Source organism: Wyeomyia smithii, chromosome 2 (assembly GCF_029784165.1).
Source record: "Wyeomyia smithii strain HCP4-BCI-WySm-NY-G18 chromosome 2, ASM2978416v1, whole genome shotgun sequence".
Lineage (NCBI taxonomy): Eukaryota > Metazoa > Arthropoda > Insecta > Diptera > Culicidae > Wyeomyia > Wyeomyia smithii.
In genome coordinates this window covers 40,546,412-40,571,082 of record NC_073695.1, presented here as the reverse complement: position 1 = coordinate 40,571,082, position 24,671 = coordinate 40,546,412, and the positions used below count along the sequence as shown (strand labels likewise).

The 24,671-nt window shown below is 39.2% G+C and overlaps 1 protein-coding gene across 4 annotated transcripts in view; it reads left to right on the top strand.

The window, feature by feature from the left end:
• Nucleotides 1–22,460, top strand: part of LOC129726007 (homeobox protein PKNOX1-like) — a 161,662-nt gene extending 139,202 nt beyond the window's left edge. For 3 of the 4 annotated variants that reach the window (XM_055682520.1, XM_055682519.1, XM_055682521.1), the window contains exons 5-11: nt 5,676–5,820; nt 5,897–6,166; nt 6,234–6,318; nt 6,385–6,809; nt 6,928–6,993; nt 18,849–18,921; nt 18,978–22,460. In XM_055682520.1, coding sequence (XP_055538495.1) covers nt 5,676–5,820; nt 5,897–6,166; nt 6,234–6,318; nt 6,385–6,809; nt 6,928–6,993; nt 18,849–18,921; nt 18,978–19,252 — 1,339 coding nt within the window. In that variant the 3' untranslated portion in view covers nt 19,253–22,460. The remainder of the gene's footprint in view (nt 1–5,675; nt 5,821–5,896; nt 6,167–6,233; nt 6,319–6,384; nt 6,810–6,927; nt 6,994–18,848; nt 18,922–18,977) is intronic. The other variant, XM_055682522.1, reaches the window with a different exon arrangement.
• Nucleotides 22,461–24,671: the final 2,211 nt, after the last annotated feature.

The window sequence follows — 24,671 nt, the reverse complement described above, 5'->3', positions numbered from 1 at the left end:
TTGAGTGTGTTAAGTCTTCAGAGACCTAAGAGAATAGGCGAACTCGGCGAACAACTACTTTTCGGCCTTTTGGCCCACTTCCAAGCTGGCTAGATATCAATATTTCTCCAGTTTGAGCTCTAGAGTAAACTTTTTTTCGCTTTTGTCGAAATGTTATAATATGTCTAATGAGATTGGAAAAATGCCAAATTCCAAATTCAGCTTGAAATTGTTGAAACCCGCTTCAAAACAAAATCAATATCAAAAAATATCATCTCTAATGATTGAAATACACTTCTACAAGGTAAATGAAAAGCTTCTGCTTAGTAAAAAATATCGATGAAACAAACTGGTCTCTAATATTACATCGAAACTTTCGAAGTACCGTCTGCCGGGGTGAGATTGTGTCAAAAAAGGATACGTTTTTGTTCCTTAGCTTGTAATGCACACATTTAGGCAATGAGTTTGATCCAAATCACGCCAATGCACACTTAAATGTTTAGTTAACAACTGCCGAAAATATGGTTAAGATACAATAAACTATAATTTTGCTAAAATTAAATGAACTTTGGCCTAATCTCACCCCTTCTATGGGGTGAGATTGTGCCAAAAACAAAAAGTTGAATTTATTACTTGTTAAATGAACAGTAGTGTATCTACGAATAATTCACATGAATAACATGTTAAAACAGTAAGTATAGGGACGACCATAAACAACGTGGACTATTAAGGGGCTGTAGGGGGTTGACCAGAAACTACGTTTCATATAAATTAGGGAAAAATGTATGACTGGATCAAATCGATATCTGGAGTAACCAGTTATGAGAACGTAGTTTATAGACAGTCTCTATACACATAGTGACGTTTCCAGGTAGCTTAGAAAAGGAAAACGTTAGGACATAAGGCCTGAGAAGACTTTACGTATCAATTATTATGTGTCATTGACCACTGTATATTCCATTGGAGATATCAAAACCGCTGGAAACGTACCCACAACCCTCCTTTCTCGCTGAAAAAGTCATCAGTTAATACAGAATAGGTGTACAAAATTTTGTTACATTTCATAAGTAATATCAATCATTGTAAATTTCCATCTTACAGTTGTTAGTTTACTGTTCTCAAGCTTTTAGTCATTCTTTCAAATAATACCATAGCTAGACAATATACCCTATGTAAACAATGCAAGTGTTTTAGGAGCGGGGGCCTAGTGTGGTTGGTAACGTCTCCGCCAACTACGCTCGACGCCTGGGTTCGAATCCCACCGCCGACATAGGTGTCGATGGTTGTGAGGTGGCGTGATCCACTCACAACCAACCCCACTGGTCTAGATTCAATCCTAGCCGACACCGGGAGATTTTCTGAGGCGAAAAATCTCTGGGATCACGCCTTCCATCGCATGAGGAAGTAAAGCCGTTGGCGCCGGTCCGTTAATAAACGGGTCGTGAGTTAGGGTCCTGGGTGTTGAGTCGTCTACCTGGGCGTCGGTGATTGGCCACAACAGTGGCGGAACTAGGCCGACGGAAAATAAGCGAGAATAAAAAAAAAAAAAATGCAAGTGTTTTGATGTATACTGCTATAATTTTGTCGTGAATACGAATTCCGCACACTGTACCGTTCATTATAGCTTGGCACAATCTCACCCCAAAAGGGCTCGAAAAGTGTACAGTTTGAAAAAATTATTTCCTGAGCCAACACAGATTCAATGCATAATATTTCCTCAACATATTTGAGACGACATCCTAACGTACCACCTGAGCAGTAAGTTGATGTAATTTCTTGATCGGGTTGGTTTGCCTGGGACATTTTTGGATAACGTTATTTGCGCATGTTTTTCACCCTGTACTTTGAAACATTATTTAAGTGAAACAGTTCACTGATATCATCTATATTCCATTTGAAGTTGTGAATAAATAATCTAACCCCGGCAGACGGTATAAATCATTGTAAACTACCTCTGAAAGCTGGCAGAATCGGCGAAAATTTTTCTAGATCCCACGAAATATAGACTAGAAAGGTTTTCTAATCAAACTAAAAACCATTCTAAAGACCAGAGGAAACTTTCTAGAAAATCATCTAAATCCAAAGATACAAAAAATCAGAGTCACTTAAGAGCGCCGAAAAAGGGAATGATCATAGATAAAGCATACAATTTCAGAAAAATGCTGAAATGTAGAATGAAAATATCTTCATTTTCATCTCAGAATCGCTTTGAAAGGCCAGTATATAAGATCGCTTCAGCGGACCAGATAGATTCCAAAAGCTGACTCAATCATATATCATTTTCAGCAAAAGTTGGAAAAAATATCCCTAATTAGGTTAAAAATCTTTAATAAATAATTCGGTTTCGGCTTAGCAGTCTTCATCTCAGTATTGGGTTGGCGTGCGACCAGACCGAACCAAGCGCCTTTTTTTTCGAAAATTGAGTTTTTAACACTAGTAAATGTTAAAACTGATAATCTATCTTTCATGAAAAAACGAAATCATTTGAACAGTTTATAATGGTACTATAACAAAATTTCTCTGCAGCAGCTTGCAGAAAGCATACGGGATGGTTGAGCTTTGATCGCCGATTACTCGAAATAATGTTTTTGGCGCTTGGTTCGGTCTGGTCGCACGCCGACCATTTAGAATGAAGTTATTGTCATTCGTCCCAACGTTTCAGCACTTGTTGGTGCCTTCATCAGGGGAAACTGTGTAAAGGAGCCATTTATATAATTTATATAATTCATATGACAAGAAAAAAGACATGAAATAACTAGCCCAAACGAGGAAATACACATTCTTTGCTTGCGTTTGTAAGTTTGGGGGTGGCAGGAATTTTATTTTCAATGTCGGAGTGGTGTAGCGGTTTCAACTGTTCAGTTAACTGTTATACCATCTTCATGCACGTCTTTAAGTTTGTGTAAGATTCCCACGCATGCTGTGTTGAGATTGTCCACATCCGGTTACGACGGTTCACGATGTTTGGACACATTTATAAAAATGGTGGTGTGTTTTGATCTATCTACTATGCATGTTTGTTCTTATTCGAATTAATCTTTAATAGAAATAGAGTAGTGTAAAAATCGGAATTTTATTTAAGAATTTAACAACACATTCAAATGCCAGAGACGATTATAAAAAAGATTCGATAACACACAACTTTAAATTGCTTCAAATAAATCAGAAACCAACAAAGCGTGGCATATTGAGGTTACAAAAATGAATCAGAAAATATTATTAAAAAGCACTGTCGGACAAAATGCTTTTTTGCAGATGCTCGAAAACCTATTTGCCATAACCTATCAGTATTTTCAAACCTTTCTTATACCCATCTAGAAATATTTTCAGAAGCAAAAAAAATTTTTTGGCAATTGATACAAGAGATTACTCAAATATGCGTGAAAACCTATTTCCCATCACCTATCAGTATTTTTAAACCTTTCTTATGCCCATTTAGGACAATTTTCAACAAGCAAAAATTTTTTCTTTAATTGATGCAAGACTGTTGATAGTTACTCAGAGATGCGCGAAAACATATTTCCCATCACCTATTAGTATTTTTAAACCTTTCTTATGGCCATTTAGAGAAAATTTCAACAAGCAAAGAAAATTTTTTTTAGTTGATGCAAGACTGTGAATTGCCACTGAAGAATGCGTAAAAACCTATTTCCCATCACCTATTAGTATTTTTAAACCATTCTTATGCCGTCTTAGGACAATTTTCATATTGGTTTCATTGGTTTCAAAATTTACTACAAAATTTTTTTTGAAGCAATTTACGCCCCAAAAATTGGTTGCTGTATCATTTATTCTCAATTTCAATACATCTTAAAAAGTTACGTTATATCGAGGTAAAAGTTACGTTATATCGAGGTTGCCTTATATCGAGGTATGACTGTGTATACACGCAAAAGTTGGATGGTGCGAAACCAGTACAAAATTGTGCGTTTTAGCGCAATTGTTGATGTGGTTTGGAACCAGTACAATGATTGCGTGTTGGGCATAACGCAATTAATGCTTTAGAGTTTTTTCAATGTATTTGTCAGCTCCAAACTACTACACCTAAACAGATTCAGCTGGTATCAAGCAGCACTGCAAAGCGAGCGAGAAGCAAAACCTTTCTCCTCCTTTCTGCTTGAGAACGAGGCTTCCCAAGTCTTTTGCACACATGCTTTCCCCTGAGTAGCAGCAAACACGCACCGACAGTATGAGTGATACTAACAACACTGGCATCTAGTATGTACAGCACGGGTGTCTCGCTCATTTCGTAAAGCGACGAGACGTCTCTTGCGCATCGCAATCCGAACCGAAAAAGAAGCGAAAGAGCAACCTGCTAATTATATGTGATGTATCTAGTCTCGTCGCACGTACATGGAAAATCTACGAGCAAGAGAGAAAGAGCAGTCACTAATACACTCGATGTGAGAAATAAAGTGTCGGTATATGATACATATTCTGATTTCAATCTATGTCAATGTATTCGCAGTACAACTGCTGCGTTATCCTTTTCACACATTTATTGTGCGATTTTAGTGCAAAATTTGTGCGAATCGGGAAGTACAATGATTGTACAAGACTTGAACTTTTGCGTGTAGTAAAGCCCATTCTGCAAGTCTGATAGTTCCGTCTCACAAGAGCATATTTGTTCTTCGAATACACTAGATGTGCAATCAACATCGTCTATGAATCTGATAATAACAAAGTCTACGTAAATAATATCCTAAATATAATATGCCGATGAAATACATACTAAGTTTACCGAAAAGTTGCTCATTCGTAGTTTTAATTAGATTCAACGGTTGTTTTTTGAAATACCAAACTTTACTTTAAATAACAATAACTTAAATCATGATACAAACCGTATTTTACCAATTTCGATGGTTCAATACCTGGATGACCCTTTTATTTCTTAGGATATTTTACATTTGAAGTAGGTATATTTTTTTTATTTCGAAGATAAAATTGCGTCTCCATTAACTAACTATTTTGCAAAATGTATAAAATCCGTAGACATAACTTATTTATTGAAAAAATTGTTGATATATATTTTGAATTATATTTTTGGATTGGAATGAAAAAGTACTGAAATTGTAACTTTGTCCGTATTATAAAACAAAGTGAAATAATTCTCCTTTTTTTCTCGAACTACAGAAAATGATAAGTTCCACAATAAACACCAAAATTACTAAAAATCTCCATCACTCTATTTCTCGTTGAAAACTAAATTCACAGTCATAGCACTGATCACTAGTAACGACAGCAGCAGAATCGAGTTTTCGCTGGTTCCACGGGATTTCCATTGTACCGAGTCAGTTTCGTATTCCGATGGATAACGTCATCCATTGGCTCAGCCAGTAAATAGACAGACATGATGTTTCGCAAAGCTCCCTGGGACAATCGTTGTCCCCAATCGACTGTCGTTTTCTTATCCTCGGAAGTTAACAGTGCTGATAGAGAGAAAGGGTTTCCGTTTGGTCGGTGACACACAGAAAGACACGGTTGAAATTGCTGTAATATCTTTATTACGAGGACTCTGAAACGATGGCAAAACTACATCCACCTACACACACTCGCTCCTTCCCACAGGGTTTGCCTTCGAGAAAATCGTTTTAGGGGTTTCTAGTCCTTTTTTTCTAGTGCGGCGAACTACTAGGAAAATGCATTTCGATTTTACTCCTGCCATTCTTATTCGGTCGTTTTGTACTCCCTTGCAGACATCCACTGTTTTCCCTTCTGGCGCTGCTCCTGGAGAAGTGCGAGCAAGCAACACAAGGCTACATTCCCTCCTCGAACTCATCCAGCCCGAACGGGTCCACCAATGGCACTAGCGACGGCGACAGTTTCTCCCGGGATGTTCAGGTGAGACATTTACGCCAGCGAATAAAAATTCAATTACCAACCGAGACACAATCGTAACCAAAAACATTTTTATTAGGCCTTCGTACAAATGCTGGAGAAGGAGAAACGACCGCTGCTTACGAACAACTCAGAACTAGACGGCCTTATGATCAAAGCCTTGCAAGTGCTGCGAATACATCTGCTGGAGCTGGAAAAGGTTCAGGAACTCTGTCGGGACTTTTGCACGCGATACATCGCTTGCCTACGGGGAAAAATGCAGTCGGAAAATCTGCTTCGTTCCGACTATGCCATGGAGCACAACAACAATCTGTCCAATTCGAATAGTCCGATTAATAGTCCTGAACAGGTGAGGCTTGCTGCGTATGATGGTCGTCACATTGTAAAAAGTCCTTTTTTTTATTGTTATTTCACAGGATCTATCAGGCAGCGCTCAAGGATATTACCAAAATACCGATTACTTGTCGGCAACCGATACCAATGAGTACAGCAATATGCAAGGTAAGAAATTTGACAGTTGTTTTTATTTTTCTTTTCTTCCTAATTGTACCTTCCAAACAAACATAGCAGGCCAATTTAATCAGCAGCTGTTCCCTGCGCCAGCATTGCATCAGCCTACCATGCTAGACCGAGCAGCACCGAAAGGACTACATATTCCTAGCAGTGTTGCTCAAACTTTGCCTCCAGCAGAAACGGCACACACAATACCGAGCCTACCTCAAGAGATTCCCCCTATCCCGACCCAACTTCCAATCCCAGCTTCCAGCCTCCTAAATCACACTGCCGTTTCCTCCCATCCACTGCTGGAAGCGTTTGCCGACGAACAGCTGTCTGCCCTCAGCGGCAGCGGTAGCTCGGACGAACTGGACGATTCAGAACTGGATGCCGCGGGCAGCAGCGACGGCTTTGGTCGTGGTAAACACTCAAAGCGGGGCATTTTGCCCAAACAAGCTACCAGCGTAATGCGCGCTTGGTTATTTCAGCACCTAGTCGTTAGTATTCGTTTTCCAGTCATGTCATTTCCTCCGTTTTCCACTAATTTTGATCTTTCCGTTTTGCTCTTTTCCCCTTTTCACGCGTGCTCGGTGATTGCGGACAACCCGACGATAGCATCCCTATCCTACTGAGGACGAGAAGCGAGCGATAGCCACCCAAACCAATCTCACGCTGCTGCAAGTAAGTAAAAATGGCTGGTATTGAATTTTCTGTCGTGTAGCACAGTGAATCAATAATTATCAGTCTTTGCGAGAAAAAAAAATGTTCATCACGAACTGTTATTTGAGAAATTTACTTCCAGTTCAAATTTTGATTGGTTTTCATATGTTTTATACAAAGGTGCGTTGCTATAGTTGGCACATAACGCTGGTCAACAAAGGTGAAAAAATGTTGCCCTGAAAAGATTAAAGCTTTTTGGCGAAGTAATTGCTCACCGGGTTCGTCGTTTCTACGTTGGTTTATGGGAACCCATTTAAATCTCTGGAAAACTTATCTTAACTAAAGGCACAATAATTCACAGGAATGGTTAGAAACTATAACCTGTATTTTATTTTTTCAGTTTGATCCATTTATTTTTTTTTGAAATTTAAAAAAGCAGTACTGTTCAAACGTATTTTGATGTTTTTCACACAAAAAAAAAATTTATTATTATTGTTTTTTAGTTCAAATTGTACGTTATTAACCACTTTACATTTTGTTTCTCGACACCAGGTCTCTATTATAGACACTATATATAGTCTCTATCTGCTTAAGTTAAAGAAATTTCAGTTTTAATACAGTATGATTGATGGTTTGAATAACAGTTTTAGGTTGATGCAGATTCTCCAAAAAAACATGCTACATTTAAATTGCACTATTTCACGATCTCCTTGCACTATTAAATTACACGGGTGGATAAAAGCGAAACATTTCCCTAAAGCTCAAACAGGAATAAAAAAAGATAATAGCTTTTTAGTCGTTCCTGTGAATTTTGGTGCCTCTAGCCGTTCCACAATGGTCGGAAGCAAGGTTGTTAATCGATAAGTTATCGTAAACGCCGCTAACGATACCGTCTGTTATCGTTATCGACGATGACGCTAACGTCTTCAGACATTATAGTCATTGCCAAGGACGATAGCTACTATATAATTTATACATATATAATTTAACAATTATACTTGAAAATTTGCACGAAGAAACTATTCAGTATGGTTAGAGAAGAGATTGATCATTAAATTGCAATCCAGTTTATGTCAATAGTGCATATAGTTTTTTTCCCTTGTAGAAGACTGAACCACTGCGACCATTATTTGATCTATTGTGATATGCTTCACCTTACTCTTAGTGCGTACGAGTAGGTACATTACTATTTGGCGAGTTGATGTCCTTGCTACATTGCACATTCATCCCAGTTGGGCAACGCACCTCACCAGGACTTTCCCTCTAAATTTCGGTAGGTTCTATGTGTCCTTTACCGAAGATACGCAATCTGCGTTGTATTAATACTCGGCATTCGCGGAGTAGATGTTCTGAAGTTTCGCTTTCGATGCCACACAGGCGCTATTTATCATCATCAAGTTTGCCTATCTTTTTGAGATGATACTTACTCGGACAGTGCCCTGTAATAAGACCTCTGAATGTCCTCAGGTTTTTCTGATTTAACCTGAGTAGCACGAGGCTTTTCTCGCGATTTGGCTCTATGAATCTTTTCGATTGTCGTAATCAGCTTATGACATCCCAGTTTGCTTTGATGGTCGCTTTCTCCCATTCACCGAGTTCAGCTTTTAGAGCGCTCGGGGCGACTCCACAGAAAGGTTCTGGGCCAACAAAGTTAGTGGATGACCCTTGTCTGGCTAGTAAGTCGGCCTTCAGGAACCCAGTATAAGTTAACCTAGTTTTTCATAGCTTACTTTCGGAGCGACAGGATGCATTCCCACACTAGTTTAGAGTGGCAGAGAGGAATTCAGGGCTTCAAGTGCTGCCTCACAGAAAATGCAAATATTTGCTTGTCGATAATTTCTTGCAGACACGTATTCGTGCATTCTATTATCGCGTATATTTCCGCCTGGAATACTGTTGGCCAGTGTCCCATGGGAACAAATTTTATTAATTCCTGGTCCTGTGAATCCCGCATTCATTTTAGAACTGTCTGTGTAGAAGCAAAGTGAACCGTCCCGAATTGTGGGTCCACCTTGTTGCCAACTTTCTCGTTCTATCTCTAATGTTCTGTAAGGAGTTTCGAAATTTGGTTTCCTCTCCAGCCAATCCTCCTTAGTTTTTGTTAGATTATTTATTTGGAAATCTTTCAGTATTCTCAGGTGTCCTGTTAGATCTCTTTCTTTTAGGTTGTGCTGTCGATTTAGCCTTAGAGCGCTTCCGCTTTCCGCTTTCCGCTTCTAGTTGAACCCCCTGATGAAGTGGAAGAAGGTGAAGTATTGCATCTAGCGCTTTTGATGAAGTGCTTCTCATAGCTCCACAAATCGATGCACAGGCCAATCTTTGGATTTTACCTAGCTTAGCTTGAGTGGATGCTTCAGTGGTTTTGGGCCACCAAACTAACGAGGCGTAGGTTATTCTGGGTATGAATAATGTTTTATATATCCAATGTATCCCCCCCAGCTTTTTTTGAGACCCCAGCTTTTACCAATGGCTCTGCTGCATACCCATAGGGCGTTTGTGGCCTTGGTAATTGTTTGTTCGATTTGAGTGTTCCAGCTTAGTTTCTGGTCAAGTATGATTCCCAAATATTTGACTTCAGTGGAAAGCTTTATATCGGTGCCTTCCAATCGCAATTTAGGAATAATGTATTTCCTTTTTCGAGTGAAAGGAACAATAGTTGTTTTGGATGGATTTACACTCAACCCCTCTCGCCTGCACCATTGAGCTGTGAGATTTAGTGCAGTTTGCATTCTATTAGAAATAACGCAGTCGTGCTTCCCCCTAACTAAAATCACTACGTCGTCTGCAAAACGTATCACTTCGAAGCCGTTTTCCGATAGCCTCCGAAGAAAATCGTCTACGATTAATGACCGTAACAGAGGAGATAATATCCCTCCTTGAGAGCATCCTTTTGGAGTTTTTCTTGTTAGGGACGTGCCACCGAGTTTAACCGTTATTTCGCGACTTATTAGCATGGCATGAAACCTCTTTATTGTGTTCCTGTCTATGCCATGCCTTTCCATGGCTAGATGCATTAGCGGCCATTCACATACCACGTGGACAGTTTTTTAACGATTTTAACCGCCCCCCACCCCCCCCCCCCCTGGACAACTGCCCATATAAATTCTAAGAATTTTGTATGGACCATGGACATTACACAGACCCCCCCCCCCCAAAGCTGTCCACGTGGTATGTGGATGGCCCCTTATCAAATGCTCCCTCAATATCAAGAAAGGCTGCCAGGGAAAATTCCTTGGCATGGATGGATTTTTCGATTTTTCTCACTAACATATGTAGCGCGTCAGAAATTTGCTTAATGGATTGGATTTCATATATCCTGTTTTAATATGATATCCGATAATTTTTTCCATAGTTTTCAAAAAGACTAAACTAATTGGCCTGAACGCTTTCGGGATTGTCCTATCTCGTTTTCCGGCTTTTGATATGATAATAACTCTAGATTATCTCCAACTAAATGGAATGTAATTTAGTATTAGGCTCACCTCACACATCTCCGTAATGCTTGGAATAAATAATTGCTTGCTCTTTTGGAGCATGACTGGCTGTATTCCATCCATTCCCGGAGACTTGTATGGTTGAAAAGAGTTTTTTGCCCATTCAACCTTCGATTTCTGAATATAGCACAGGCAAGTTCCTGGGATTCAACCCAAGTGGCATGTGAGCTTAGCTGCTGTCCAGTTTGATCCTGCACTTCATCAGTATACGAATATGACCCTGGGAAGTGGTTTTCCATCATAATTTCCAGTGTTTCCTGAGAATCTGTGGTGTAAGTACCGTCTGTTTTTCTCAATCTACCTAAACCGTTGGAATGTTTTTAGACAGGGCTTTTTGCAACCTGGCTACAGTGGATGTGTTATCAATACTTTCACACATTAATTTCTTCTGGATTTTCTTATTTCCTTGTTGTATTTGGTTAGTGACTCCTACGTAGTTATAAAGCCCCTATTGTCAACATATGAGTATTCAAAGCATGAGAAAAACAATAACATTGAGAAAAAAACTAAGCAAAATAATACAATAATGTATTATCGAAGTTGACTAAATTTTTCATGATATTCCAATCTTCCTCCAGATGCACCTCTCACTGTCAGAATTACTCTTTAAAATAATATCTCTGTCTTTGGAACAAAAAAATGTTCGTCTGGCTCTTAATAATAGGTGCATTGGCCCATAATACTGAGAAAGTCGAAAAGTGGCCCATAATAGTGGGAGGGAATCGGAAGAGCATATCATTTTGTGAATTTTTTATCAAATAAGTTGTGTAAGAAAGGAAATATATTTTCAACATCAAACATCAATGTATTTACCACAAGTTAATGAAAAAACGAAGGTTTAAACTTATTTTTTCGATTTTTGCCTTTCTCCTAGGAAGGTATAGCAATCACTGAAAAAACTAAAGGTATAAAATTGCTCTAAAGGTCCGAATGTTGTATATCACTCGACTCAGTTAGACGAGCTGAGCATTTTCTGTATGTGTGTGTGTGTGTGTGTGTGTGTGTGTGTGTGTGTATGTGTGAGTATGTGTGTGTGTAACGCTCTCCCAATCTCACTCGATTTTCTCAGAGATGGCTGGATCGATTTCAATGAAATTAATTGCAAATGAAAGGTCTATTTGCCCCATAAGACCTTATTGAATTTTATTGTAATCGGATTTCTAGTTTAGAGGTTATGTATCAAAATGTAAAAACCACGAAACATCAATATCCCAGAAAATACGCAACCGATTTGAACAAAATTAATTTCAAATGGACGGGCTACCTGGAAAACCTTAAACTTTTGAATGTCATAAAGATTGGACATGTGGTCCAAAAGTTATGGAAAGAAACGTGTTCTGGAGACTATTTAATCTCACTCATGTTTCTCAGAGATGGCTGGACCGATTTTCATAAAATCGCTGTCAATTGGAAGGTCTAGTTGTCCCATAAGACCCTACTGATTTTTTTGCAATCGGACAATTACTTTGCCTGTTATGTTTAAAAATGTGAAATCCAGCTATGAGAGGTAAAATATTCACAAGACTGCTTAAACTCACTCGCTTCTCTCAGAGATGGCTGAACCAATTTTCACTAAATTAGTGTCAAATGAGAGGCCTAGCTGCCTCATAACCCTATTGAATTTAACTGTAATCGGACCGTAACTTCGTCTGAAAGGTATCGAAATGTGAAAATCACGAGACTTCATTATCTCAAAAACTACACAACCGATTTGAACAATATTGAAATCAGATGAACAGGCTAGTTAAGGGTCAACTGATGAATTATGATTGAACAAGTGGTTTCATGATTCGGCTGCTCTGTACGTTCCCATTTCATTAGATTATAATCGAACTTAAGCAACCGTTATGTATTAAATTTTTAAAACAACGAAAGTCTATTATCTCAAAGATTACACGACTTATTTAACATAACTAGTGTTACACGAGCGAGTTATCTCTTAAACTTACAAATAACTAACTTCATAACAACTTGATATGTGGTTAAAAAGTTATGGAACGAAAAGAAATTCAAAGACTTTTCAAAACTATACCTGCTTTGATCAATATATGTGGCCCTAACATAATTTAAATGTGGTTTCGTACTATTTGAACGTTCCCGGTATCGCTCGTGATGAAATTGTTCGAAATTAAAAATTATTTCTTTTATTTCGCTATTTCTTAAGCACTAACATTACGTCGAATTTCATATTTTATACTTCAATTACAACATCAATATTTTAGAACCCAAAGAGTGAATATACTTTTATTGGACTGAAGCGTCCATGTTAATCTATTTTAACAAATAATAAGTTTGAATGAGAAAGGCTGGATCTGACCGCTAGGTGGATTAATTTAGGTTTTTATCGTTGATTTAAAATCACAATTATGCTTAGCTGGCCCATAATACTGGGATGACTATACTTGTCCTTTGCGAAAATTGTGTCGTATTTGTGGGGAATGGGAAAACGGACTATTGGATAACCCCTCGGTTAGCTCTCGCTTGCTATGAAACATGAGCCACAGGGCTGATAACATCATCTGCTCGGGTGAAGATCGGTTGCTCTTCGGCTGTCCAGGCTTCGGCCCGTTGACTCGGGTTGTGCGGTCGGTTTGGGCCTCGATTGTGCTGCGAGCAGCGTTGCCAGGTATCCAGATTTAGCTGGATTTTTGAACATGTATCCAGGTAGACAGCTTTGATGTCCAATTATCCAGATTTTTCATGGATGATCCAGATTTTATCCAGATTTTATTTTCTCTGTTCCGCAAAAAGGTCATCACTTCAATTTTGGCGCGAAATTTCGCAATTTTGTCACCTCAAATTTTGCGTACCCCAACACTTTTATTCGAAAAATTATCCTTTCACCCCACGAAATGACTGCCAGATTTTTTCCAGATTTTTATTTTGCCTTTTCCAGATTTTTGAAAAAATGACCTGGCAACGCTGGCTGCGAGCCAAAACTCGGCCTCTTTCACTGTAGATCGTCGAACGGGTAAGGCCTATCTGCGGGTTCTGGGCTGATTCTCACGTGGCGCAACGGGTTTCCACAGTATTGCTTTCGGGTGGTGCACGCTGGCCACCCGCATAGGGCTTCTCTTTGGCTGCTTCTGTTTCTTATACGTCTTCATCCGTAATCTTCCTTTGGATAGTTGAACGTTGGTCTTCGAGGTGTTTAGCTTTTTTGGCCATATCACGAACTAAGGCACCTTTTGCCTCTGAGAAAGCTTGTTCGATTTTGTTTTCCAATTTGGGGTTCAGCGCTTCCCTTTTTCGCCCACTTCGGGGCAGGTCCGTGAGGTAGTTTTCCTCCTCGAACTTCCGGATCGCAATAGGCACCACTTTGATACCAACGTTTTTTAGTTTTGCCAACTTCCTTAGTGATAATCCTGGAACACTGCACCATCTGTGCACGATCGCGCATCGTTTTTCAACGGAAACCTTTCCCATCTTTCGATAAGTGAATGAAACTTTACTGTGAGTTGTGTTCGATTTGACGTTTGAAATGGAGCAGACAGACTACTCGAATAAAAAAGTATGTTCGGATCAGGGCTCTACATTTTCGAAACAAAACAATGAAACTGATATACTCGCGCTGTCATTCCGATTCGAACAGTTTCGTTTTCACCATGATGTATAAAGACATGGTGTAACGATATGTCAAAAGCAGAATCGGCCATATTGAAGAAAAAAAAAATGCCAGCCAGTAGGTTTGTTTATAAACAACTAGGGCATAAAAAATATTGCATCTCAAAATATACCATTTGGATGCATTTAAATTATAAATATGGCAATGCTACATACCTTGCTACCAATATTCATTAATTTAAGTAACAATTTCCAACTTAAAACACCTGAATTTGCGGGCTTTAATTGCCTAGTTAGTGAGGATATATCAACAAACACGAAAAAGTTATTCGCTGTTGCATAGTGATGCTTCGTCTCCAACCCTCCAAAGTGAAAAAACGCTTCCTCACCCCGCGCCTCGTTTTTGGTCAAATCGTAACACTATGTTCTACTCATCATGGTTTTCACTTGATTCCTTCCGGCTACTATCAACGAATCACTTCTTTCTCTCTTTCCCTCTTTCTTCTTTCGGATCATTTCAAATGAAACTAATGACTATTTCAATCGACGGAGAGTGACGGAGGGAGAGACTCTTTCCTTTCCTTCAGCGTCTCAATTGAAATTAGCACCGCCTCGCGTCGTTTGATGGTAGTTTTCTAATACCGCAAGCCGTAGTTAGAACGGCAATGGCATCCAATAAATACGCAAGTTCGGGTTCGCCACAGAAGGCAGAATCACGAAAGAACTCTATGACCGTACACACAAGGCAGAATATTTCAAAAGGCAGAGTTTCGAGGGACACGAAAGGCAGAATCACTGGTAGCAAAACCTTACTCACGATAGCCAAGTGCGTGATGACAAATTGGTGCGAATCCTGGTCACGGCATCAAAGCTGCTACTCTACCTTTATTGTTTATTATTATTTGGTAACCAGACATAATAACTGGTCACAAGCAATGACCAGTTTTGATGGGAGGTGCAAATCAAGCCTAATTATTAGATCAGAAACGCGTAAACTGGTTTGGCTCAGGTCCTAAAGAGTCTCACGGCATCGCGGAGAGTAAGTAGGATTATTCAAACGGCATCGCGGAGAGTAATTTTTCGATGGTAGGTATAACTTACACTAGTCTCAACGGCTACTTGATTGAAATTAACATACAACAATTCATGCGGCGAAGACCCATAATCGAGGGCAAGGAACCGAGGCGGCACAAAGCCGCCGAGGTTTTCGCGGTTCGAGCCGGCCGCCGACCCGCCGTCGGAAGCGGCGGCCTCTCGCATACAAACAACTGATCTACTGGTTTTCTAGGATCATTCAAACAGGTTTTCTTTCCCTTAGTTAAGTCCGAACGAGCGGTAGCGAGTAAGGACAGCATACACTTGGACAATAGAGTCGGCCAAAGGTGTGTGTATTGTTAAAAAGAAAAAAGACCATTTTTTGATTTTGCCATTCGGCCTTTTTTGATTCTGCCATTCGTTATTCTGCCTTATGAAATATTGTTCCTTTTGTGTTTCTGGTTTTCGTGATTCTGCCTTTTGATTTTCTGCCTTTCGTAGGAGACCCGCAAGTTCCGATCAAAATTTCCTTCCTCTTTCCTATATATATATATATATATATATATATATATATATATATATATATATATATATATATATATATATATATATATATATATATATATATATATATATATATATATATATATATATATATATATATATATATATATATATATATATATATATATATATATATATATATATATATATATATATATATATATATATATATATATATATATATATATATATATATATATATATATATATATATATATATATATATATATATATATATATATATATATATATATATATATATAGGCGTGAAGTACTGTATAGAAGCCTTCTATTTCCGTCAGCGCTCATTGCCATTTCCAATTGAGAATCGTCATAGGAGCGTGATGGAGATGATCTCCGCTTTCAATTAAAAAGCGTTTGTATCAATTCCAAGCACTTTAGTTGTCAGAATTACAGCAAAAGCTTTCGACTGTGTGTCATGTGACTCACGAAGTGCTCGAAAATTATACAAAAGCTTTTCAATTGAAAGCGACGGGTCAAAGCGTCACTATAACCTGATAATTGTCAATTGAAAATGACTTTGTCAGTCTCTGGTTCGGATGACAGCGTTAGAAAAATGTGCCCTTTTTTATGGGATAGTCTCTGATTATTTTGAATACCGTTTTGACTCAAACTTCGAACAGTCTCAAACTTCAAACACTTAACATTAAAAATCGAATTATTATAGCTAGTGTAACAAAAAGTATGATTAATCTACACCATTTCGTTCCTTGGTATGTCCTGTACCCTGTGATGTATAGCTTTATAAAGTACGGCCACTTCCAGGGAATCAGCAGGCGTTGGAAAAGTGACAGTCAGTATTCAGACGGTTTGCCTATCAATCTCTCAGCGATTACATTAAAATGTTCGGAGTTGCCGAGTTCTGAATTCTCGTTAATTTCATAAACAAAACATGTTTAAATCTATATCAATAGCACTTGATTGCAACAACAATAAAATAACCAACATGCTAAACCTTTAAGATCGACGAGAAAGTTCATTTTTCGTTGATTTTTCAGCGTAAAAAGTTTTTTTTTGTATGCCTGAAGGACATTGGGTAGAAAGCGCCACTGCGACAGGAATGTTTGTCTTTTGTGGCTGGTCCCGATTACTTTACACAGATTACAAGATGCTCGAACTCATTGATGGAGTTGAGCTAGTTGGTTGTAAGCCTGTGCCCCAATCCGGAACTACATGGTTGATGAAACCTGTGACCGTTTTGGGATTGGTGCTCCATACCTGGTATGGAGTTGAGAGGTAACTTCCAAAGAAGTTAAACCTCGATGAAGCAAGAGCCCCGCAAAAGCAAAGCAAATGCGCTGAGCTCTCAGGTTCAGCGTTGCAAAAGCGACAATAGTCGGTTAGGACTTTGCCGATTTTCTTTAAATGATAAAGAGCAGGACAGTGTCCAGTGAGAAGTCCCGAGTTAAACTAAGTAGCCGTTTGGTAACCGATTTATTTTACGAATTTAGAGAAAAATTCTCATGTATTTCATTGGCGCCAGCTCAAAAATTGTGTAAGTTGTACCGTTGTGTGTAGGATTTCGAAGTTTTTCCAAATAAATATGTTGCAAGACAACAACAAATCTTGACGTATTATGCCATTTGCCGACAAAAAAATATGCATTTTTTCATCGGCCACTTTAAGGCTCTTCTTCCCGAAGTCCGCTTGAGATAAAATTGTATATGAGGACTTTTTTCAAGAAGACAGAACTTTTAAGCCATAAGGCAAAACGAAGTTGAATTTTTCCCCATGCATCCCATTGGCACCCTTATACAGAACCCTCACTCAAGAGAAAAAGCAGAAAAAAACAAGAAAATGCGAGAATACGAAAATTGTAAACGATTCAGAGATGAAAAGTCGACGAATAGCTAAAAGCAATGAAAAAAAACATCTTTTTATAGTTTTTCAACATATTTTTTGCAAGGACATAAATAAGCATGAAGAGCGGGGGCCTAGTGTGGTTGGTAACGTCTCCGTCAACCACGCTCGACGCCTGGGTTCGAATCCCACCGCCGACATAGGTGTCGATGGTTGTGAGGTGGCGTGATCCACTCACAACCAACCCAACTGGTCTAGATTCAATCCTAGCCGACACCGGGAGATTTTCTGAGGCGAAAAATCTCTGGGATCACGCTTTCCATCGCATGAGGAAGTAAAGCCGTTGGCGCCGGTCCGTTAATAAACGGGTCGTGAGTTAGGGTCCTGGGTGTGGAGTCGCCTCCCTGGGCGTCGGTGATTGGCCACAACAGTGGCGAAACTAGACCGACGGAAAATAAACGAGAATAAAAAAAAAAATAAATGAATAAATAAGCATGTGAAAATTGATATTTTTCTCTCGTTTTTTTTTTTTTAATAAAATACTGGGAAAATTTGAGAAATATCATCGGGAAAAACGGGAAATCGAAATTGATTTTAAGTTGCCATCCTGTATCTGACAGGGTACTGCGCTCATTGGAAAACTTTGGGTGTAATTTTCGAAGAATTCCGGTAGTGAAAATTATTTCTGTCAGCACTACTTCTGATTGTTCCGGACACTAAAAAACGGAGACTAAATGATTCGAACACAATAACCTATTGGATTCAAGTTCGCTTGTATTTAATGAAATCAGAACATTGTTTGTAAAAGAATCCGCAGTGATACCTACAAAATTATGAATCCAAATGAACCTTACATTGCGTTCCGTTTTTTGCTTACCGAAGTGAATAGGTATCGCCAATGCTTATGGGGATTGTGGCATGTTACATTGGTGTGTGATATTTGTAATCACCAGTGTGTCACGGTGAAAATTGTTTTGAAATAGCCAAATACTGCCTACCTGTCTGCAAACGACATTTGAAAAAATCGTTGCGATTGTTCGAGCATTCATTTGCGATCCTTCCGTGAAAACGCAAAACGAATTTCGAATACTTCTACCATTCTACCGAAGTTTTAGCAAATATAGACTTTAACCATTTTTTCTGTTTCTTCAACGTTTTTTTTATAACTACCGAATCAATTATGATAAATTTCGGCAATACTAAAAACATTTGATTTGTTATTTTTCGTAAAAATATCAATCCCATTTAACATACGCGAAAATATTTTTTATATCACTCGACATTGGTTACAAATTATTTGTGGAGAAGCTTTTCAATTATACGATGTTAGAAATTTGCACTCCAAAATGTTTGAAATCATGACAAATCTTGAACTCAATTCTTTTTTTTTTCAAACAGGTCAATAACTGGTTCATCAATGCCCGACGCCGAATCCTTCAACCAATGCTTGATCAACCATCTGACAGTACTCGTAAGTTTCTTCTCGAATCGCTTATAATATCATCATCTAATCGTTCACAACCCCAGGTCAGAGTCCCTCATCGCCATCGTCCTCTCAAACGTCCTCCACGGTGGATCCGCTGTCCGCAGCTCAGCCTCCCCCAGGCAGCAAATGCTACTGGACAGCCGACAGTTCGCAAACCGATCACTTCTCAACACCCCCACTGCTGGCCGACATCGAAAACATTAGCTCCAAAATTGGCCGAGTGATGGACCCAGAACGATTGCTGCTTGTTGCGGCAGCGTCACAAAAACTGGCCAACCACCACCACCACCACCACCACACGACAGGACGATTCTAGCATCCCGGTGGACAACAGTAGCAGCGCATCGAAGACGATTCCAGCTCCTCGGGGGGATGCTGAGCTTCCAACCGCGAAACCACCACCACCAACATACGAAACTTATACCTACACACATGCAACCGATGTATACTGAGAGCAACTAACGAATGCCATAGCGATTCTAGTTTAAAGTTTGGTTTATTGAAAGTTTTTTATATACCTTTTTGGGTTCTGTAGAAAGCAAGTGGTAATGTTTTATCTCATGCTAGGCGAGTGCTAGACTCAGATAGAAACGCGAGGTCCTTATTTCATTATTTGTTGAATATTTTAGGATGGTACTGCTCGTGGTAGAGAAAGGCTGTAGTGAGGAAAGTTTTTTGTTTTTTTTTATATACACCCAATATAAACATTAAGCCAATAAGTTATTACAAAAACATGCCGTTCGGGAAGGCAAAAATATTTCATTTGCATCTTTTTCCGATTCTAAGATCAGCGATTCTTAGTATGGCGACTGCTACAAGCAAAATCATAAGAAAATCTGTTTCATGACCAGGACTAGCCTGTAAATGGCATGCAGGTTATTCAATTATTCGAAATAAAACGCAGGAACTGGGTACACCACGGACGAAATAGAGAACGAGAACCTGGACGCATAAATAATTATGATATCACTCTCAGGGCGAAATGATGAAAATATGATAATTAATTAATGAGTATCAGTGCCACGCTCGGGTCCTGCTGCCTCCCGACGGTGCTGCTCAGGCTCAGGTTCTGCGTTAAGTACGGAATCGTAAAGCAAAGAACAATGAGAGGCAAAACATCATCGGGTCGAGGATATTCGTGCGTCCTGGTGATGATGAAGTTGAATTGATTAATATTTATTACGAATAATGAGGTCCCTCCCTCGGTTTAACGGCCCCGGCGAAACCAGAAAAACAGGCTCGAGAATAAACAAACATTCGTAACTCAATTAAACGCACTGAAAACAAAAAAAAATACTTTGAAGAGTTCGGGTTAAATACAGAAACGATTACATGAATAAATATTATTTACATACAGATTTTATTTATTCTGCTCCAAGCGCGGCCGAAAAAGCGAGTACACTTTTACGAATATAAATTATCGAATTAAGCGATAATTGAATGCACATGATAATGCCAATTTACACGCGCAGGTGGGCACTGGATGACGGGAGAGGGGTGACTCGAATTCAGCGACAGCGGTTACAGTGGAAGCCGAACTGCAAAAAAAAGCTATAGATTGACCACTAACTAAGTCACCAAACCAAGCCAAGCTACTGTATACGCTCTTTCAAGTAGACTATAACGATTTACCATTATTTTAGTGTTAAAACTTGGGTTGTCTAAAAGTTCAAACCATTAAGCTTATGTTAACCAGCATTGAGCAACGGATATACGTAATCAAAACAAGTGAATATGAAATAGATTGTAACTGAACAAAAATAAAGTTATAGAAATACACTACTAACATTGGAAGGAATAGAGCAACAGCAAATTTAAACGAGGAAGAATTAAGCCTGTGATAATAGATTTATTTGTTTTTCATATCTCTTGCTAATCAACAACAATAACAACAACAACAACTTACTAACTACTACAATGAAAACAGTCCACTAAAAAAACTGAAATGCAACAAAAATACGTAAAATTCCTATCTCTGTGTCATAATATTAGACGAAAACTAACGAAGAAGCGGCGGGTGAGAGCAAAGTATACCAACTCTACGAATAAGTTTATTTAGTAGCTAATCAAGAGGAAACCGAATGCCAATTGTCTGAGACGTAAACCTACACAAACAAACACATACACTCACAACTAAACTGCTGATTGAAATCTGTATACGTAATGTTCATACGATTTAGAATTTATTTTATTTATCTTGCTTTAGTTATCGTAAAATCTAACCTCAGAATGTATACCTAAATAGGATAGCGGAAACGTTGGCGAATTGTCACAGCAAAGCCCTGCGCCTCCAGGCCAGGGCCAGGCGTCGTTGAACATAATGTAAATAGGATTTCGATTCTTAGCGAATAAATTAACCCTGAAAATTATTTCATGTAGCAGCCGGAGAATGACCGCTTCTTGAAGTGACAGCTTTACGGCCGTTTTGGCGCGTGACAGATGCCATCGCAGCAAGCCGAAAAGATTGTTAACGCGTTCGTCATCTTGATAAGAAACGCCAGAACTTCGTTTATTATTCGAGCGATTTCACGCCAATTGACCCAGCCCTTGGTAGCACCTTTGCAGCTTTCAGAGAAACTTCATAAATTTTATTATATCGATAATTCAAGCAACTGCTTCTCGAATTCTCAAAAAATCGAAAAATTATCTTTGTTATTACCGATGTCGTCAAACACACAAAGTTTCACTGTCATCTTCAAGGGTATAGCAAAAGCTAGAGACGAATTTACGTGAAATCTCTCAACACATAATTGCAGATCCGCCACGTAAGGTGAGATGTTGATTATTAACTAATTAACCGCCCCAATTAGGCTGTTACAACGACAAGCAACGTTCTCTGGGTTCTGTGTATGATTCAGATATATAAATAATACTTTCTTGTGCTAAATTTGGTCTATACTTATACACACACAACCAATTAAAACGCTTCAACCAGTTTCACCCTGTACAAAGAACAAAAAAAAGTTGAATCTAAGTAAACTGAACAATACTGTATAACGAAGATAAACGAGCACAATTTGAGTTTCAACAGTTCGAGTTAAGTTGACCAGTTTTTACTTGAAAATAAACAAAACAAACAAATCCGTGGCTTCCGTGCCATATTTTAGGAATCGTAGCATGAATGCAAACAAATGCAGAAGAAGAACAAAAAAAACTAAACCGTCTTGGTGAGTAACGTTAGAAATTATCGCAGATTAAGCAACACTTTGGAATCTTACTATACCATCAAAATTCAAAATTAAGTAAAACTTGTACGAAAACTAGATCAACAATTTGGATAAAGAAGAAGTTCCATGCAAAGAAATAAAAACTTACTGTAGTGTGCGGAAGGTATCAAATGCAGAAAAAAATTACAAATGCAGACAGATTAGAGTGTATACAACAACAAAAAATTTGAATAATACAAAACAACACACACACGCATAACAACCAAAAAAGCAACTCATTATTGATTATTGATTAATTGATAGTAAGTCGCCAACCAGCAGGTGAATAAAATTGAACATAAACTTTAAAACCTGAAAGGAAGATCGTAGAATATATTTCGAAGTGGAAGAAAAGAAAGCCTTGCAGATGGAGCTGAAATAAAAAACAAAAACAATCAAAGTAGTCAGTTGAAAAAAACGGACGTCACGTCAATTTTTTCTTAGAGTAGTTCCTGATTGGGCACATTTTTTGCACAGTGATGAAGCAGTTTCAGTAAACGAGGGAAAACTCAGTTTATTAATTATGAGAAATTTATTTAAGTTGGATGATTCTGTGATACTCAGCCTGTTGTAACGAGTACCTTGGAAGTAATGTTTTTTAAGATTTAGCAGCACTATCGTAATATTAAATAACGATATTGTAAGATTGAATCAGAATTGACTTGTTTTTTATTTCATTTATTCTGCATTACACATAATGCATGCTAGAATTAACTTTTTTTCTAAATAATCTGCGGTTCACATTACCGCAACAGGCGCCGAAAAAGTAGTAATTGGCATAATATTTACTCAGCCACGAGTCCTCTTACGTTCGCTTACGTTGCTTTGCATGCATCGCTGGCGGTCGAAGAGTGGATTGACCCAGCCGAATAAGTCTATTGACCTATTGCGTCACTGGGAGAGTTTCCTTTTTCTCTCTATCCTCGGGGATGGGATACTGGATGCTGGGTGGAAGATGCACGCTAGAAGAAGATAACTTTGCCGAAACTGCAACCTTCGGGCTTTTAGCGTGGGCAATGATCCTCGCGAGACAGGTTCCGGTAACGAAGTTACCGTGGACGGTTGATCTGAGGAATCCCAATGCTTGATAGTTCACTCTAAGTTGATTAGTGAAAGAGGCAGGAGCGATCTGCACAGTACAGATCCGCGCGAAGTTTGAGACAGGTGGTTTAAAAAAACCAGTGAAACTCTTTATTTAATTCACTAAGGACAGTTCCTTTTCCCAGATAGACCCGTAGATAGATTAAGGCAGGTTCCATTCAGAGTGGATGTGCGTAAAAAAAATTGTAGTGTGCAAAGTGTGCATAAAGGTAAGAAGCGGAATCTTGCCCAAAGGCGGTAGATAATGAAACGACACGTGCTGGCCACCTTTTTCTTCCATTAGAATTGCCACCGCTCATCAATTGCGACATCACGGATACCCCCGCGGCTTTCCTGCACAACACGATTCCGAACACGAGCATCGTCAAACGTTTATGCGTGTACGGAACAGGCCGAAAGACCAGTAATCGGCACCATCACCCTTGATGATTCACTGATCGAGGCGCACGCTGTGCGCTGCCAGGCAGCAGCAGACGTTCGAGGAGAACAATAGGCTAGACGGATAGAGTGGAGACACCCGATTTCGACCCAACGTAGCACTGGTAGCGTGCCGATAGGACATCGGTGAAGGGACCCGCGTGGTACGAAGCAGAACGACGCAGCAGCAGTAACCAGGTATGGCGGCTACGCCATTGTAAGCCGACCCACCCTCATGAAACCCGGTAAAGAGTGAGTACTCCCATCTAATTTTTGTCCATGCGCATGCGACTAAACTAGGGCCGTGACCCTAAGCCGAATCTAGAGAAGATTTGCCCCCGCCGCACACTTGCCCTTTGACGACAGCAGAATTGCACACTGTAGAAGATAGGGAATAAATCGGGAAAGGAATGAGTTAGGATAAGAAATGACTAGGCCTAGTGAAGCGAAATTGTAAACCAAAACCATTGTAAGAAAATGCTGAAACGGGATAGAAGGTACCAAATCTCACTGGAATAAACCGCAGTAGTTATACGGCAGAAAACGGCAGTTTTTATGAAAAGTGATAGACTGTCCTAGTAGATGAGTTAAGGTTTTTCACTGGTTTCACTCGGGGTTTCGTGTAGTTTCGCTGTTTTTTTTTGGTATTATTTTACTGGGACGGCTGGCTCCGAAACCAGCCCGGAAAGCTCCCGAATCCACCCTGGTCAATTTTAGTTCTGCGAGACTGGATTGGGCCAGTGATGAAAATTAACCCTCTGCCGTTCTGTTTTTGCGAGGTCGAGTACCGCGGATAAAGGTACCAGGTGGGAGCGTAGGAAAAGTATCTGACGCATTTAGCGGAGTAGAGCAGGGCATTTAAGGTCAGCGGACAGCTTTCCTTCCCGTAACGGGATAAAAAAGAACCTCCCCTCGGAAGGTCTCAGGCTGGGCAATCACATCTCGGCGGGTGGTCTCTCTTAGGAGAGTGGCGCATTTAAGCCACCCGCTTATCATCGGGAAGCGATTCGG